This window comes from Dunckerocampus dactyliophorus, chromosome 14 (assembly GCF_027744805.1).
Source record: "Dunckerocampus dactyliophorus isolate RoL2022-P2 chromosome 14, RoL_Ddac_1.1, whole genome shotgun sequence".
NCBI classification, from domain to species: Eukaryota; Metazoa; Chordata; class Actinopteri; order Syngnathiformes; family Syngnathidae; genus Dunckerocampus; species Dunckerocampus dactyliophorus.
In genome coordinates this window covers 19,641,698-19,659,444 of record NC_072832.1, presented here as the reverse complement: position 1 = coordinate 19,659,444, position 17,747 = coordinate 19,641,698, and the positions used below count along the sequence as shown (strand labels likewise).

The following is a 17,747-nucleotide window of genomic DNA, read 5'->3' as shown; positions in this document are numbered from 1 at the left end:
TTCTTGTAAAATTAGCGGTTTTTATTTTTTAATTTTTCAACTATTTCAAATGTCCTCTTGTAAATGATCTTGCAATTTAAAACAATTGCCATAATATTTTGACTTTATTCTTGTATTATTGTAACTTTTCCCTCCACCTAATTTTCAAAAAACTTTATTTTGTTTTGTTTATTACAACTTTTAAAAAAACGTATTTTTCTTTAATATTTCAAGTTTATGCTACTAAAATAATTTAATAATCTTAATAATATAATGATATTCTTGTAAAATTACAAGTTTTTCTCATTAGATTACACCTTTTATCCATTTTTAGTGCAGCAGGACGATTTAAAAAAAAAAAAAAAAAAAAAAAAAACAGCCGTGGGCCACAAAAAAATCCTAATAGGACAGCAGAGACTCTGCAATAAGGAGTGCCAAGTCATACGGCTCCACCACTTGGACACACAGTGCTAAGATTGAATTATTACTTATTCTTCTTTCAAAATATCCAATTCTCATTAGGTGAACACTTTATATTGATCAGTTTCACAACAAATATTACACTTCCAAAAATAGCAATAGCAATAGCATTTCTTCAAGGTTGGCAGGTCTGTTAGTGCCTTTATACATGAATTGCCAGCAATGCATACACTGGTTTGTACAGATAAATGAATGTTATCAGGTCAATTTTTCAATTTGAGGGGGATGGGGAAAAACGAAAGAAAAAAGACAGGAAATTGAGAACCATTTGTTTACATTGTGATATGTGTTGCTTCGTAGTGATACAGAACATGTATAGTATGTGGATATTTACTACATTTTTACTTATATCAGGGGTCTCAAACACAATTTACTGTACCTGGGTGCCACTGGAGATAGAGTCTGAGTGAGGCTGGGCCGCATCAAGTATTGGGAGTAGGGCTGGGAATCTCAGGGTACCTCACGATACGACACGCTATACATGGCTCACAATATCAATAATATTTGATACAGTAATAGGGTGAATCAAATAAATAAATAAATAATTTTACAGTTTATATTTGCTTGCATTAACCTGGTATAGGCTCCAGCTTACCCGTGACCCTAATGAAGACAAGCAGTGTAGAAAATGGGTGGAATTTTTTTTACCGCATTTTTTAAGTGACTCACTGTTTTAGAATATTTTTAGAGGATCGTGTTCAGTCGGCACACAGAATGACACAGACACATCAAGGTATTTTAGCCTAAACAAGGGCGTATTTATTTAAGCATCAACACACAAGATATATGATTGCAGCGAAAAAGCCTCTTACCTACGCCAACAGAGTGGAGAGCCAACACCCGTGGAAGAGTTCGCGTCAATCGGCTGGGCGTTCGATCACAACCCGCAGCAGACTCCGTCTAGGTGTTTTCGCTCTCCCCTCTTTATACCAGTCTGTTCGTGCGAGCGTGAGAACGGGGTGGCCGGCCCCGAAACTCAGGCATTCGCACGCAGAGTTACTATTTTTTAACAAGCACCTGGTAGGCAAGGTCAGCAGACATACAGTGGGAAGTGAATATTCAGAACAACATAAACCCTTTCTCACATTCGTATCAAGCACCTGGTAGGCAAAGTCAGCAGATATACAGTGGGAAGTGAATATTCAGAACAACACAAACCCTTTCTCACATTCGTATAAGTGAATATTCAGAACAACACAAACCCTTTCTCATATTCGTATCAAGACCATAACAAGATACAGTGGGAAGTGAACCCTTTCTCACATTCGTATCAAGCACCTGGTAGGCAAGGTCAGCAGACATACAGTGGGAAGTGAATATTCAGAACAACACAAACCCTTTCTCACATTCGTATCCTGGGAAATGAATGTTCGGAACAACACAAACCCATCACCCTTTCACATTCCACTCTTGATGTTCTGAACATCATTTTCCTCAATTCATAAAATCTTCATTATTCATCATGTTCCCCTCCCAATTATTCCAATTAACCAGATCGTGTTGCACCCTCTCAAGTAAATCCGCCCGTGTGTCACAGACAAATTCACCCCACATCATATTCCCCGCAACATGAAAATTCCAAACATAAATATCCGGTCCCCCGCTTTCCACAATTACCTCAATTTTGGTAAGCCCAAAAGGGGCATCGCTTTCACACACAGCAATTCGCATACTACTACCACTGATTAAAAATTATTCTCTCAAGCTGTCTTTTAGCTCGTCTAACATACAAGCAAGTGAATACGTTACATAAGGTTAATATAATTAAGCATCCTGCCAAAATAAACAAGGGTGGCAGTATGGTTTTCCTGGCAGTTACAGACATTCCAGATAAAATATCCCACCAATGATGGGCGGAACTCTGCTGCACTAGCCTCGCTACATGTTTCACTTCATCCCCAGCTATTAATGTGGACACCCACAACCGCGTGACATTGTACCTATGTCTTTGTATCAGATCCTTCAATTCTGTGGACCGGTCCAATGCGCATTTGAACCGGTCCAGAGACACAGTCCAGGGGTGGCGCAAAACCTCCCACTGCACCGCTGACAATCTGGACTCCTGGGAGTAATTGGTGAGATAGTACGTTTGATTATTCCAATGCCACAGGTGTACATCATTAAGACAGCCAACGAATGGAGCTGAAGGTAACTGTGGGTGTTGTCTCATGGTAGCTACGCATAGGTATTGTGGCCCTACCTGCCATAGCATGTCTCGTGGTGTCTCAACACTCCAATCACATAATGTTACCTGACTATCACTCAAACATAGATTAGCGTGACCCATCTGTAAAGTACATACCATCCCTTGATCAGTTTTATCACATAAATCAGTGTCATAAGTCATATTTGTTGCGGCTTTAAACCACTCTCCACTCACATGCAGATAATGATATCCATGTATTGATATTACCGGAAGTACTTCATATCGGCATACAGTTTTCACTTGAGTTACATTGTATTGATACCAATAACCTTTGCATTGGGTGTTATTGCAAACAGTTTGTTCCGGAAATAGTTGGAGCCATAGTTTTTGACTAATATTCCAAGTATTTCTCCACTGATGATAATTCCCTGTATAAACTCCAGTTTAAACCTTTCCTTCTGAATGCGTGCATGTAACATTTGCATATTGCAAGCAGTCCAATTGGCAATTTGGGTCAGATTCATTAAGGAGCGATAAGTTTCGTTAAACATAGTCAATTGCCAATTGTACTGATGCATCCATAAATTGACATTACTCAATTGTGTACCTATCCCGTTAGGTAACCACTCCCCAACTTGGTGTAACGCCCGTGATGTATACTGTCCAGTGGTCGACAGCACTGTACGCGTGACCTCCCCGTCGATGGTGTTGGACACCCCCAACACCGTTCCAGTCCCTCCAAGCAGCGTGTCATACCACTCTCGACGTCGTTGATGACATGTTGGGAGATTTGGAAACTTGATTGTCCATGACACCACAGTCCTCTGAGTAGCTTGGGCCATTCGGACGTGAAGAGTTTGTGCCAGGCATGTGTAACAGACGTAGATGTTACAGTCACTGGTGATGTTGGCCATCAGACATGCTTGACCTGCCGGACAGCTCACGTGGTCCTGCACTCGTTCCAGGTCGTTTCTTGGGTTGTTCCCCAATAGTGGGCCACCATGACACCAAGAGCAAGGAGGCGCTTGACCAAAGAGCCGGTACCACCAGGTCCGCGGTCCCCAGCCATCTTGTCGATGTCGAGCCCTCCTTGGCACTCCAGTAAAGCGTTTCCAGTTGATCATTTACCTGCACAAAGAAGCCCAGTTGGACATCGCATCCTACACTTTCTAATCTTCCCTTAAGTAACATTTTGACACAGGTACATTGACCCATTTCTCCTGTCCTGAATACATGACACTCACGGTAGCATCATTTCCCTGTGCTATAATTTCAGCGGGTTGTGGAGGACCATCCCGCTGCTTCACCCACACTTTAGCTCCCACCTTATCTGTTGAACCAAAACCTTTAGTACTTCTAAAAGTAACAACCTCAGGTGGAGTAATCTCCTGTACTGGGGTCATATTGCATGGTTTAATTATTAACTGTGCAATTTTGTCATCCTTTTGTACAACCACGGGTTGTTCCCCCCATAATCTACAAATTACCCCAATTTCTCCTTATCTTTTATTGTTTTAGTAATCTCCTCCTGACCCCCACGGATTCTATATTGTTTCATGGAGATTAACGTCGTCGCTTCAGGTATGGGGAATGGTGCCATGTGCACTTTTCCCACCAAAACAGACTTTATTTTCCTAAGATCTCCAAACATAAACTTCCCGTGTCTTAAATGCAAAGTCATTCCTGTCAAAATGTCCATTCCCACTATCCACTCCTTTATGGGAGTGACTACAATGGTATACTTTTTAATGGGCGTTTGTCCGATTTTTGGTGGTAGTGTTATACTTTTACACTACTTGTCCCCCAATTCCCGTTAGGGGCACGATTTTTCCTTTAATTTTGTCCGGATTTCCACTAATCAACGAGGCCTCAGCCCCTGTGTCCACCAACGCTGTTACCTTTTGTACAGATTTCTTCCAATAAATTTCTAATTCTACATGAGGCCGTATATCCGTGGCGGACCAGGTAGTCTTAAGGACTTGGGCTTGGCCTTCATCCTATTCATCCTCCTCCTCAAACTTAACTCGCCTCTTCTTCCCTTTGTTTATATCTCGACAAAATCAGAGTCACCTCATCTTGTGTAAAGTCCTCCTTAATCAACCGCTGTTCCTGCACCTCAAGCACAGGCTCCATCACAGGCCGCCCGTGTTCTCCTATCACAGGCTGCCCCTGTGCGTCCACCATCTGCCTCATATCTGCTATGCCTTGCACCTGATGTCGTCGTGTAACAGGTTGCATTTTCTTAAATTGCTTTAATGATGGATAAATACTTCGAACCGGGGGCGGATCGGGGAGAGGTCCCAGCCTCTCGTCTGGGTCATCTCCCCATATGTCCCCATCCCAACCCCCGGGATCCCAATCTTCACTCATCCCGGCCACAAAGGAGCGAACTTGCTTCGCATCAACTTTACGGGATGAACGATTTCGGGCGGCACGAATCAATTGCGACAGGCACATAACGGTCTTATCCAATATGCACTGCATTCGCCTTAACTCTTTTTCCTTATCCTGCAGCTGCTTGGTCTGTTGCGCCGTCTGAGCGTTGGCCTTCGCCACCGCTAGATTACGCTCCTTCCATGCCTCTGCACAGATCCACAAACTCTCCTGTGTTCCCCTCAAGGGTGCCTCCTCGTTATATTCAACCTTGTTCAACATTCGTAACAGCACCTCCGCGCTTGCTACAGGGATATCGCCAGCCCACGGCCCAGGGCGTCCCCCGCGTTGTCGTAAGACGGCGCCTATCCCTTTCACCTCGTCAGGGGCTACCCACCCTGACAACACTTCCTCCATGGTGAGGACATCTGTATTCTTCACTTTTCTTATACAGCACAAAGCCATTCTGCATGCAGCTGAACGTGATCCTGTTCGTGACGCCAAAAATGTTTTAGAATATTTTTAGAGGATCGTGTTCAGTCGGCACACAGAATGACACAGACACATCAAGGTATTTTAGCCTAAACAAGGGCGTATTTATTTAAGCATCAACACACAAGATATATGATTGCAGCGAAAAAGCCTCTTACCTACGCCAACAGAGTGGAGAGCCAACACCCGTGGAAGAGTTCGCGTCAATCGGCTGGGCGTTCGATCACAACCCGCAGCAGACTCCGTCTAGGTGTTTTCGCTCTCCCCTCTTTATACCAGTCTGTTCGTGCGAGCGTGAGAACGGGGTGGCCGGCCCCGAAACTCAGGCATTCGCACGCAGAGTTACTATTTTTTACCAAGCACCTGGTAGGCAAGGTCAGCAGACATACAGTGGGAAGTGAATATTCAGAACAACATAAACCCTTTCTCACATTCGTATCAAGCACCTGGTAGGCAAAGTCAGCAGATATACAGTGGGAAGTGAATATTCAGAACAACACAAACCCTTTCTCACATTCGTATAAGTGAATATTCAGAACAACACAAACCCTTTCTCATATTCGTATCAAGACCATAACAAGATACAGTGGGAAGTGAACCCTTTCTCACATTCGTATCAAGCACCTGGTAGGCAAGGTCAGCAGACATACAGTGGGAAGTGAATATTCAGAACAACACAAACCCTTTCTCACATTCGTATCCTGGGAAATGAATGTTCGGAACAACACAAACCCATCACCCTTTCACACTCACTCACTCTTAGTTCAGTGTAGGCTTATGTGTGCATCCTACGAGTAACACTGGCTTGTCACAGGCCGTATTACAGTAATCTTTGAAGACAAGTCGTGGGGCTGCAAATTGTGACTCGGCGGGCCGCAAATGGCCCACGGGCCACGAGTTTGAGACCACTGACTTACATGCAAACATGCCCAGGTCATTCAGTTTACAATGGCAAATTAAGAACAGTTATAGTGTAAATTTCTGTATTGTTTGTCCTTGTTTTATTCCTCTTTACTTGGGCATTAGTCTTTGCTTCAGTGAGCTTACTTTTTAACATGCATATGTCTGAAAACGAGTAGCAAGAAGCAGAGCTTGAGTAGCTTTTTGACTACAAACTAAGCTGTTAAATGTTTTGTGGAGAAGTTTTACTTCATATTTTAACCCTCATTTTTCACTATCAGCCATCGCAGAAAGCCAGACATTTCTTGTTCAAGTCTGAATATTTGTCCAACTTCTGTTCCTGCACACGCTGCCCTCTCTTTATGTTTCTACTCCTCAGCCCCTTTAGCCTCCAGGCTGTTTTCTTTTGCTTCATCATCAGACCATCTATGCCTTGAGCACTGTGTAGCCTTCTCCAGCAATGTCAAAGTCAGACAAAGACAACATTTCAGACAATTCTTAGAGAGTGAAAAAATAACATTAAAGACTGCATTAAATTGTAATGGGGGGGTTGAAAATATGCTGAATTCATGTGTTGTTTTATTGCCACATGCAACAACAGCAAAACGTTACTGGATGGCTTGAATAACAGGTATTGATATCAGTGAAATCAGTGATATTGTGGAGCAGTGTAGGATTTTTTTCAATAAAATGACCCAACCATATTTTATGAGTTTATAGCAGCCAAACCCAATGCAGGACTTTGGATTGAGTGAATTCAGTCATTTTATTCTTGGGGAGGGGGCGTAAAGATCTTGCAGGGTAGACGAGGCCCACGGGCTGCCAGTTGACATTGATTGCTTTTGATGATCACTGAGATGGCGTCTCATGAGATTTGTAAACTTGTTGTGCGTTGTGCATGATGATGGTTTGAATTCCAAAGGGTTTTTTTGACGTTTCAGACATACCGTGGTCCGTCGTTTATTTTGGTTAATGGGTTCCAGACCTGACCGCAATAAGTGAATTTCCTCGAAGTAAGATTCCATATTAATAAGCTGAATATTTTCGTAGTTACAGCATAGGAAACCTGTTTATCACGTTGTTAATACAGGTTTTAACATTATTAGAGCCTTATAGACAAGGAACAGTCACAAACCCCAATAGTCACATTTACACTCCTATTATTCTTTGTTCACATCACATTGCGTAGGCTACTGGATCACTGCACAGACCGCCACCGCTAACATAGTAAGCTACCAAGCTAACTAGTTAGACTCTCCAATTTAGTTACTCTAAACTTAAAGGGTTTCAAATGGAGTGGGGAAGAAGGACAAAGACGCCAAAAGCTTACCGCTTCCACACGGAATGAGAGGAGAACACTTTTTTTCCACTCGATTTCAGCCATAGCACGTCCGTCTCAGCCATGGCATGTCGGCTCGGCTCTGCTGGCTCAGTAGCCAGTCTCCATGCGGTGTGAAAGATAATGTAATCTAACGTCACGTCTCATAACATTACTGATGCCTAGTGACCAGAATACTACATATAACTTGTCTTTCAATATTTTTATACTAATAATAGGCTATAGTCAACCACTAAACAGTGATGAAAAAGATTTGACAAATCGTGATATAGCGAGGGGCGACTGTACAGTAATTTCTTGTTTATCGTGGTTAATTGGTTCCAGACCCAAACGCAGTTAGAGCATAGGGGATTTCCCACCCCAAACCAAAACGTCTCTTCCTTGGCTTCCTAGTTGACCCTCTGTTGGTTTCACAGGTCAGTGGCGGGTTAATTGTGGTTAGTTGTTTAATAAGTGTGTATGCTGACACCTCTGCTGACACTATTTTACTTTCTGGATATATTCTTGACTTGCAACAAACTGAAGAACAATACTTCAATGAAGCATAAAAAAAAGAAAAAATCCATTACTCACTCGCACAAACAATGCTTATGCGCTCAATTCCTTTATTTCTCCAGCCTCAATCTTATGAGCTCTCCGAATCTCATTTTTCTAGCAGAAGTCAGCTGAAGATGCACCTCACTCCAACTCACCGTCCTCCAAAGCTGACAGGAGCAAACAGCAGGTACAGGTGTTGTATTTTGTGATGTGGTGCTGGCTTGTTGTTGTTTTCCACCTACATCAGATTTTGGACAGGCAGAGTAAGAAAGTATGATGAAGGGAAATGGCCCATTTATGAATAATAATGTGGAACCTCTAAAATGGAATGCCCCTGAGGTCGTGCCAAATGTACACTATGTACCTTATAGACCTCTGATTAATGGGGGCCTTTTATTTCAAAAGAATTGCCAGCCTGAACAAGAGGTGTTAAAAGAAAACAGTACCTCCTTGTACCTTTTACGTCACATCCAACTTATGTTGCGTAGTCAAACACTGTTTACATTGTGCAAATAGTACGGGGAAGCCTCTATATTTACATTATTACATTACATATATTACTTTACATTTTGCACTGTTGGATCTTAAGGATGTTCTAAGTTGACCTTCAAAACACAAAAAGAAGAAATGGGAGAGAGACAAAACATTTTTGAGCATACTATAGGGTAAATGAACTGAAAAAGGCTGTTCATGAGCTGAGACCATAGCTACAAAAAGCCCCCGAAACCCTCCTAAAATAGAAATAAAACGTTCAACAAAGGACATAGTAATGAGTAGCTGCGCCATTCTTGTTAATCACCTCACAAATTGTTTTGGGCATGCTTGATGCCAGTGTTTCCAGGAGGCTAGTGGGAATGTTGCTCCAGGTGGTGAAGATGGCTTCACCGAGGGGATCCACGTCTGGAACTGATGTCCATTTTTGTTAACTTCCCTTGCCATCAATCCCCAAATGTTCTCAATTGGATTTAGATCAGGGGAACACGCAGGATGGTCCAAAAGAGTGAGGTTATTCCTCTGGATGAAGTCCTTTTGTCAGACGGGCATTGTGAACTGCAGCGTTGTCCTGTTGAAAAAGCCAGTCGTTATCACACATATGAGGGCCTTCAGTCATGAGTCAAAGTTACATTTTGTCTTATTTGAGAATAAAACTTTCTTCCACCTTTCAATGTCCCATGTTTGGTGTTCTGGTGCAATTTTGTGGCGTTGAAGGACATAAGGCCTTCGTTTTGCCTTTAAAACTCTTCTCTTGATGCCGTAGGCATTGGACTGTTATTGGACTGCACTCGGTACCAGTAACAACCATTTGGGCTGAGGATCGTCTTGTGTCTTGACAGACAGCAAATCGGATCCTCCGGCTCAGGGCCAGTGACATTTTCTTGGGTCTACCACTCAAGTTTTTTGTATTCCATAACCCTCAGGAACTTTGAAGAAGTTTCGAGTGACTGTCTTACTGCGTCCAACCTCAGCAGCAATGGCGCACTGCAAGAGGCCTTGCTTATGCAGCTCAGCAATCTGAACGCTTAAGAGATCATGAAAATGACATTACATCCACATTTTGCCTGAATATTTTGCCTTTTAAAGGCTGTGTTCTTAAACTTTTGATCGGCTGATGATTAGCCCATTTCACTATCATGCTTGTTTGCAATAAATTGCTCGCTCAATTTTTTTTTATCTCACTTCCATTTCTTCTTTTTGAATTTTGAAGCTCTACTTAGAATCTCCTTAAGATCCGACAATGCAAAATGTACAGTAAATTATTGCAATTTTTCAACTGGTCTTTTTAACTGGTCTAAATATTTCATCACGACCCTTATGTGAAACATGAACACATATTTCTTTCCCTTTTCTGTGCCTTCTAACGAGAGAAAATGAGTTAGTATGAGCCAGCTAACAATGTACGAGGTATTCAAGGTATTTAAAGCCCCAACAAAAAACCTAAAAAAAAATGCCAACAATGCGCCATTTACATAAATGACCTGTATATTGACCAAGCTACAGCGATATTGTTATTATAGCTGCTAACGTGAAAAACTATATTTATCTGGCGGAGTAAAACGACGCATCAAGCCACCGCCACGGGACAGATGGAAGAGTGGATACTACTGGCTCTCAATTTTGCTATGAAGACTCAACAAGATGCTTGTTTGCATGTCAGCATTTCTTACCTGAGGACTGGAGCACAAGTCTTGTGCTGGAAGACACAGCCATCCCAATGAGAGTGGACATTGGAAGTGTCGTCGCTGTTTCTATGCCGCTGTTGTTGACGGAAGTCGCGTTAGCTCATGTGGGCTATGTCAAATCAATGTGCCAAGGAAATAAGTTTTGGTAATATTTTAAATAATCAAAATACAGCAAGATACTGTAAGTATTACATGTTGTCATCAATGTACTTGTTAATGCATGATCACAGCATGGATATAAAACGATAAAACGTTATTAGAGGGTTTTTTTTAGAGGGCTTCATAGTCGAAATAGGTACCTCCGATGGTGTACAATGTTAGCTGGCTCATAATAACTTACGCACAGAAAAGGGAAAGAAATATGTGTTCATGTTTCACATAAGGATTGTGTATGATGAGCAAAATTCCAAAAAAAGTGCAGTTTTCCTTTAAAATTTTGACCAGGATTATACAGAATATGTTTGTGTGTACATGTACATACTCTATACTAGGGGTGCTCACACTTTTTCAGCCTGCGAGCTACTTTTAAAATAACCAAGTCTGAAAGATCTTACTCCTGCTATAAACACAGAGTATACATAAAGTATATGTATTTAGTACATTTATAAATATGAGTATTTATGCTCATGTGCAACCGCTCTATACAAACTAGAGTGTGTACAGTATATTCAAATAAAATAGGAATAACTGACTTCTTCAAAGTTGATATTGACAGGAACCTTTTATTCTCTGCAGAAGGAACACGAAAAGAAGAAGGATGACAAGAAGAAAGAGAAGGACTTAGAAAAAGGTGATCGACAAAACATGAAGGTACTATAATAACGGATTTTTGTATCCACCAATCAGTTATATTTCATATTATAAATAGTATTTTATACAGTATAATGTAAATTTGTAGACATATGGTTATGTGTAATACTGTACAATGCGGCGATTTCTTCTAAGTTGGAGTTATGAGGCAATAGTTCTTGGTCAGAAGTATAGATGCACTCATTCTAATGTTGAGCCCCTAAAGATACGTATATTTGAAGCATTTTTCCACTCTACAGTGATTATACCACATACAACTTCAAAAGAATGAGTTTGAAGGCACTCATTGGACTGACCAGTATACAAAACTATACAATGGAAAAGTCAGAAGAACTCAGATCAATGAAGATACATGAAGAAGATTGTAGATTTACACAAGTTGGAGAAGTCGTGTGCAGCCATTTCTACTGCAGATTCGAAGGGGATCAGTGGAGACAACTGTGCATAAGTTCTTTGGATATGTCATCACAGCATGTTAATGGCTGCGTGTCTGGTCGAGGTGAAACATTTCATGAAATATTAATTTAGTTTTATCTTTGTTTTTATATATATATACTGTATATATACATCAAAAACAAACTGGTACTTCATAAATGTTAGCATACGCAGCACACTGAATTCATCCTGCAACATTGCTTGAATTCTTGCAGTCCCTCACTCCCAACATGTGTAGCTCACCCATTTAGGCGTACTGGCAAGTTCATGTGGATGTTTTCAAGCATAATGTCTGTCCAAAATGCCTTTCTAGGTCATGATTATGATTGTTTGGCTGAGGAAGCAACATGGGAGTAACCCTCATTGGTGTGCGTGCTGCTGTATATGCTACTTTTGTTCTCGTGTTGTGTTGTGTGATCACATGCTCCAGGGAGCATAAATGTTGACAAGAGACAACTGTACCCTACACAACAGCATGTATTGTGTGTTTGTGAATTGCACGTCCCTCGGATTTTCTCAGTTAATTGCTTAGAGACTCCCCCTGTGCTTCACATTGTAACCAAACTAATGGTAAACCAACACTAAAGCAGTGTACATGGAATCAGTGAAACAAGAAAGAAGACATTCCGTATTGATCAGTTTGATGCATTTAATGTTGACCAACAAATGAATTGTGCCTCACTATCGCCTGTTTTACCCTCATATCTGCTGCTTTGCTTTGCTCTCTTTCTTTTCCTATCATTTTATAACGGGGGTGTCCAAAGTGTGGCCCAGGGGCCATTTGCGTGTCACAGCTTGCTTTTTATTGGCCCCAGAACATTGTAAAATTAAAATTAAACTAAAATGTTGATACTACTAACACAAAGCTTTGTCTTTAAATATATAAAGCTTTTTTTTTTTAGCCTTTTATAAAAAATAAAAATATCAAAGTGGCTTCATTTGATTTTTAGTATGAGGCCCTCTGTGAAAAAAGTTTGGACACTCCTGCCTTATAAGGTGAACTTCATAGGGAGTCTCAAGGAAGACTCCCTAGAGCCCAAGTTCCCAAAGTGGGGAACATGTACCCCCAGGGGTACACAAATTGTCATGGGGGTACGCGAATAAAAATGAAAAACAATTAGCGCGTAACACTCAATTACAATTAGGAGTGCACATGAACCCCTCACGGCACAAGGAGAACGAAGCAGAAAGGAGACAAAGCAGGAAGTTGTTTATTGCTCTGTGAACAAATATTGTAAGTACAGTAAGTTGGATGACTCTTTTCCGCATTAAGAGTGTTTAACCTTGAAGATTTCATTTACAATGGTGTTCCAATCCTGAAAATCTGTCACTGTGAGTGGGGATTTGCCCAGAAATTAGGCTTTATCGTTGGTTGTATGTATTTTTGTACTTCGGATACTGTTTTATCGTGATTGTTAAACTTTCTCCTTCAATTTGCCATTAAATGAAAATGCAGACTTAAACCATAGCCTTTTATGAGTGGACAAAAAAGTGACGCTCAAATTCAACCCATTCAAACAGAAGGATGCCAACATCAAACTGGAATAAAATATACTGTATGTAGGATGATTACTTATCTATTTATCATTGCTCATGTGAAAGTTTATCAAAATGTGATCACGTAAAATAGACATTTTGGACCCGAAAGTACTAGAAAATTAATTAATCAATTATTTATGGTCAATATTTCAAGTTAATTCAAGCTTTATGTTTTTTAAGTGTGCTGGAGTAGGGGGTACATGGCTTCAGATTAAACATCTGAAGGGGTACGCGACTGTGAATAGTTTGGGAACCACTGACCTCGAGACTCCATAGAGTCAAAGTCTCCAGTTAACCCAACATGCATGTTTCTGGGATGTACCCTGAGAAAACTGACCCATGCACAGGGAGAGCGTGCAAATTCCACACAGTTGCCCAAACAGAGATTCGAACCCACAATCTCCCTACTGTGAGGCCAACAAGCTAACCAGTAAGCCAGCGGCCCAAACAAACCACCATCCCAGGACAATGAATTGTACTTTTCTAATAAGTAAATACTTTACTTGAGTGTACCAAGTAATTTTCTTGAGCTCTCTTGATCTCTGCCATATTGGATATATATACAGACACATTTTTGGCGTAATACGAGTGCATGCTCATACTTACATGCTATGATTTACCGTATTAAGGTTTAGCTGTTTCATTTGACATTGAAGCATTGAGTGTGCACCTACCATATTATAGCAAACTGACTTTTTAATTGCTTGTATACACATAGTTGGGTCTCTGGAATGCCTGCCCATCCATCAAGGGTTACATTACATAATCAAGTAATTTTTATATGAGCTACCTAAGTCAAAAATCGTGTCTTTCAGCAAGCCTTTCAGATTTTGACCCAACTGTTATATAACAGTCTAATTTACACAACACCACCCTCACACAGTTTCTCCACCGTTGTCTGTTCTTGTAAACGACGACATGGAACCATTATCATGTCAAAGCCAAAAGCTAAGCAGAGTCAGTCAGTATGTTTCCATGCACTAAATTAGTCGGATTACCGAAATAATTTGGTTTCTCCACTTTTCACACCTCTCCGTGACGTCACAGTGTACATGCACTATTTCCAATGCGGTTATTGGCCGCTTATGCTCCTTTCAGCGCGGGCAAATGTTTGGCTTTTCAAGTTGGTTCAAAACCTGGTTTTAAGCCAATTCATGCAATAATTGTTTTCTGTAAGTGCATGTAAACATACTTAATGTTTTTAGATGCACAGATTGTCCTATAATATCACCTCCCATCAACTGAGGTAGCAGAACTCAAATTCTCATGGTTACTTTCATTAAACAAAAATGACAGCGAGTTGATAATCAAGAAACAATTTTGAGTTGTTGTTGTTTCATGATCTGTTCTGTAAAAAGATGCTACTACAGTCGTCCCTCGCCACTCCCTCGTGCTTCGACCTGTGTCTTCATTCTGTCAGGGTTTTTCAAAATGTATTAATTTGAAAAAAATCACTTCTTTTTTTTGTGGTTGAATTAGCGGTCCAAAAATATGCATATTTAAGCACATTTTTTGTATTTTTGGCCTAAATTAAGTATTTTCCAGCATAACAATGGCTAAATGCACGAAAATACCAAGATACATTTAAAGACAAAGGCCTGGGTACACATATCTACGTAGCATCATCATCATCGCTGAACAGTTGCAATATTTTCACAGGTTTTGGGTGTGTGTGTGTATGTCATTACAATGTACAAGATTACAAGTACACATGTAGTATTTTCCACTGGTCACTAGGTGTCAGTAATGTTACATTGATGAGACAATAGCCACCACAGGAAGTATACTGAGAAAATGTGACTCTTCCAATGCTAATGTGTGAGAGTCTTTATTATGTCTGAGTTCTGTCTTGTTTTTTCTTTTACCATATTGAGGAATATGAGTGTAAAGATGACTATAGGGCGTTACTTCATGTCTAGAGGGCTGTTATAATGTTAAAACCCGCATTTAAGCTCCAACTACGAAAATATTAAATTTATAAATCAGGAATCTTACTGAGTGGAAATTCACCTATCACGGTCGGGTCTGGAACCAATTATTAGTCTTCAAAGAGGGATTGCTATATACTGTATACCTGTAAAACTGATAGATTGTGTAACTCCGTTCATTAAAGAGTTCCCCAATCCCACTCCCCATGGACCAAGGAAGAAAACTTGGCAGAGTTAGTAATCTTTTTCTACCTAGGTACCACCAATGACATGACTCTGATTGCTGTATGCCGATGCGAAGACCTCACATGTGGAGGTGTACAGCATGTAGCAAAAAAACAGGACTTGACCTTGGACTGTCTAAGAGCTTTCCTATCAAAAATGAATGAATTCATAGCCACAGGACCATGGTTCCATCTGTGCAACGTGAGTTGTTATGCAGGAGAAAAGAACACCATTCGTCAACATGCCATGTCAGAGTTTTGATGGCCTCCCATAATTTATGCAGCAGTGAAGCATAGTAATTGTGGTGCCCTTTGCCAAGAAGTCCATTGTCAATACCCCATACTGGTTCCAAAAGACTGTGAGCCTGTCCTTGCCTACTGAGGGGTAGACATGTGCCCTCATTTGCTGCGGACAGTGATAATGCTTCCATTGTTTTGCCTGGGTATTAGTCTCACGGTGATACACCCATATTTAGTCCTTGATTAGTCTTGATACTTGTTCAAAAAAGCTTGAGAGTCTTTACTTGTTTCTGCTTCTGGAAAGGTGTACCGTATGGCCAATAGTGAGTCTACATGTATTGTGTATTACTGGTGTATTTCTGCGTCCTATAATAACAGGAAGTGGTTGTACCCAGCCAATCTGAAGGTGAGCCTAGACATAAGCAATGTAGTAGGGCACATCTGGGCAACAAAACACACCTGTCAGTCACACATTCCAATACTTTTTCTCACATGAAAAAATTTGTCGCATTAGGGAAGCAGTGTTTGTGTAGAATGCAGTCTGACGTTGCAAATGATGACGTCTCCAGTGATTAGGTGAGAAGGTTGTAGGCGTGTTCCATCATCCCATGGAGGTCACTGGCACCGGGAAGACTGCCAGTGGTCGTGGGTGGTGGTTAAGTGTCCGGGCTTGAAGGTGATCCTGCTGTTATGGTTCATGTCTGTTGTGCTCTGCCAATGCACAGTAGTTTCAAAGGAGCTGCCATCAGGTGGTGCACCTGGCACTGATTTCCACAGCTGAGTAAAGGAGGAGGAGGAGAGACTGCGGGCACAGGCTGGTGGGATATGAAGTTGAAGGCGCATGTGGAGGGCACTGACAGAGTTCTCAGGTGCGCAGGGTTTCGCAGTGGCTTCCCCAGCCAATAGAACTCCCCGCATCACGCAGTACTGAAGGGACATTCTCAGCTTAGGCTCTGTTTAGTCTCCTCCGAATGATGGCTTCTTTCAGCAGCCTGTGGCGAGCAGAGGAGGAAGGCATGGCTGCCGTTCTAGCAGTGGAAAATCATCATCTAGAATGGCGTCAGTGGAAGGTCATGTGGTGGAGTGAGGGCAAACAGTTGCCATTTTTTTGCTGCTTCAGCTGTCTTGAGAGCAACTCCCTCAGTTGGGTGTTGCAGGGAGCCAATCCTGGCAACCTAGCAGTCAAGCTGACGCACGGGTTGTCGGGCTCAGCCGATGGCTGGTTGTGCTCAGGGACCCCCGTGGTCACTGAGCCAGTCCACTAATAATGTAAATAAGTTGGAATGCTGTATAGGTTCATAGAGACATGCAAAAAAGTGTAAGAAGTTTGGTAGGGATGTGACGATATGTGTTTGTTAGACAAATTAGACACACAACTAGTCTTTTGAGACATAGTTAGTATAATGACAACAAGAGAGCAAAGTTGTTATATGACACTTTTAAAAAGTATTACTACTACTACCAAGTTAGCACGTACCTCTTGAACGTGCTAGCCACTTGTGTGAATGATTCCCTGAATGGTCAGGGAAACTCTTTCTTTTTATATGACGATGTACTTTGCACCAAATTGCTCTTTCTAGTTGTACCGGTAACGTTCAAACTCAGGTGGTGTCGCTTTCAATACCTTAGCATATTAGACGTGTTTACAAGTACACAGCGGACTGCCTGTCTGCAGTGTCAGCACACTGCTTTGTGCTCCCAAACGGGGACTGTGCCTTGGTCCTCCAGCTTGTCAGGCTCCCTTGCCATGTTGTGAATGAGACCCTGTGGCCAATGTACTACATTCACAATTAGAATGCTTCTTCTGCCTAGTATTTGTATTTTAGTACATTTAGTTGATTTAGCCATTTTTATATGCTTAATTCAAGCCAAGAGTAAGTACAATTTGCTTAAATATGCAGTTTAAAAAAAAACGTACATTAGGCCGTTTTCAACTACAAAACGGCAATAATTTATTAATTAATTACTTTTTGAAAAAATGCGCTAGAGTGAGGACGTGATGTTGGAACCGCGATGTAGCGAGGGATGACTGTACTACTGTCGATCATGTCAAAACATGCAGTATAGTGTTATTCAACTGAGATGTATTATTAAATGCAATATCCTGCATTGTTGCAGAAGGACAGAAAAAGAAAATCCTTAGTG

At 41.3% G+C, this 17,747-nt stretch overlaps 1 protein-coding gene across 4 annotated transcripts in view; it reads left to right on the top strand.

Moving 5' to 3' along the window:
- LOC129194384 (stromal membrane-associated protein 1-like) overlaps positions 1-17,747 on the top strand; it is a 131,089-nt gene that overhangs the window by 50,675 nt on the left and 62,667 nt on the right. For 2 of the 4 annotated variants that reach the window (XM_054799588.1, XM_054799586.1), the window contains 2 exons: positions 8,368-8,433; positions 11,162-11,236. In XM_054799588.1, coding sequence (XP_054655563.1) covers positions 8,368-8,433; positions 11,162-11,236 — 141 coding nt within the window. Of the gene's footprint in view, positions 1-8,364; positions 8,434-11,161; positions 11,237-17,747 lie in introns of all 4 variants that reach the window. The other 2 variants (XM_054799587.1, XM_054799585.1) reach the window with 1 other exon arrangement.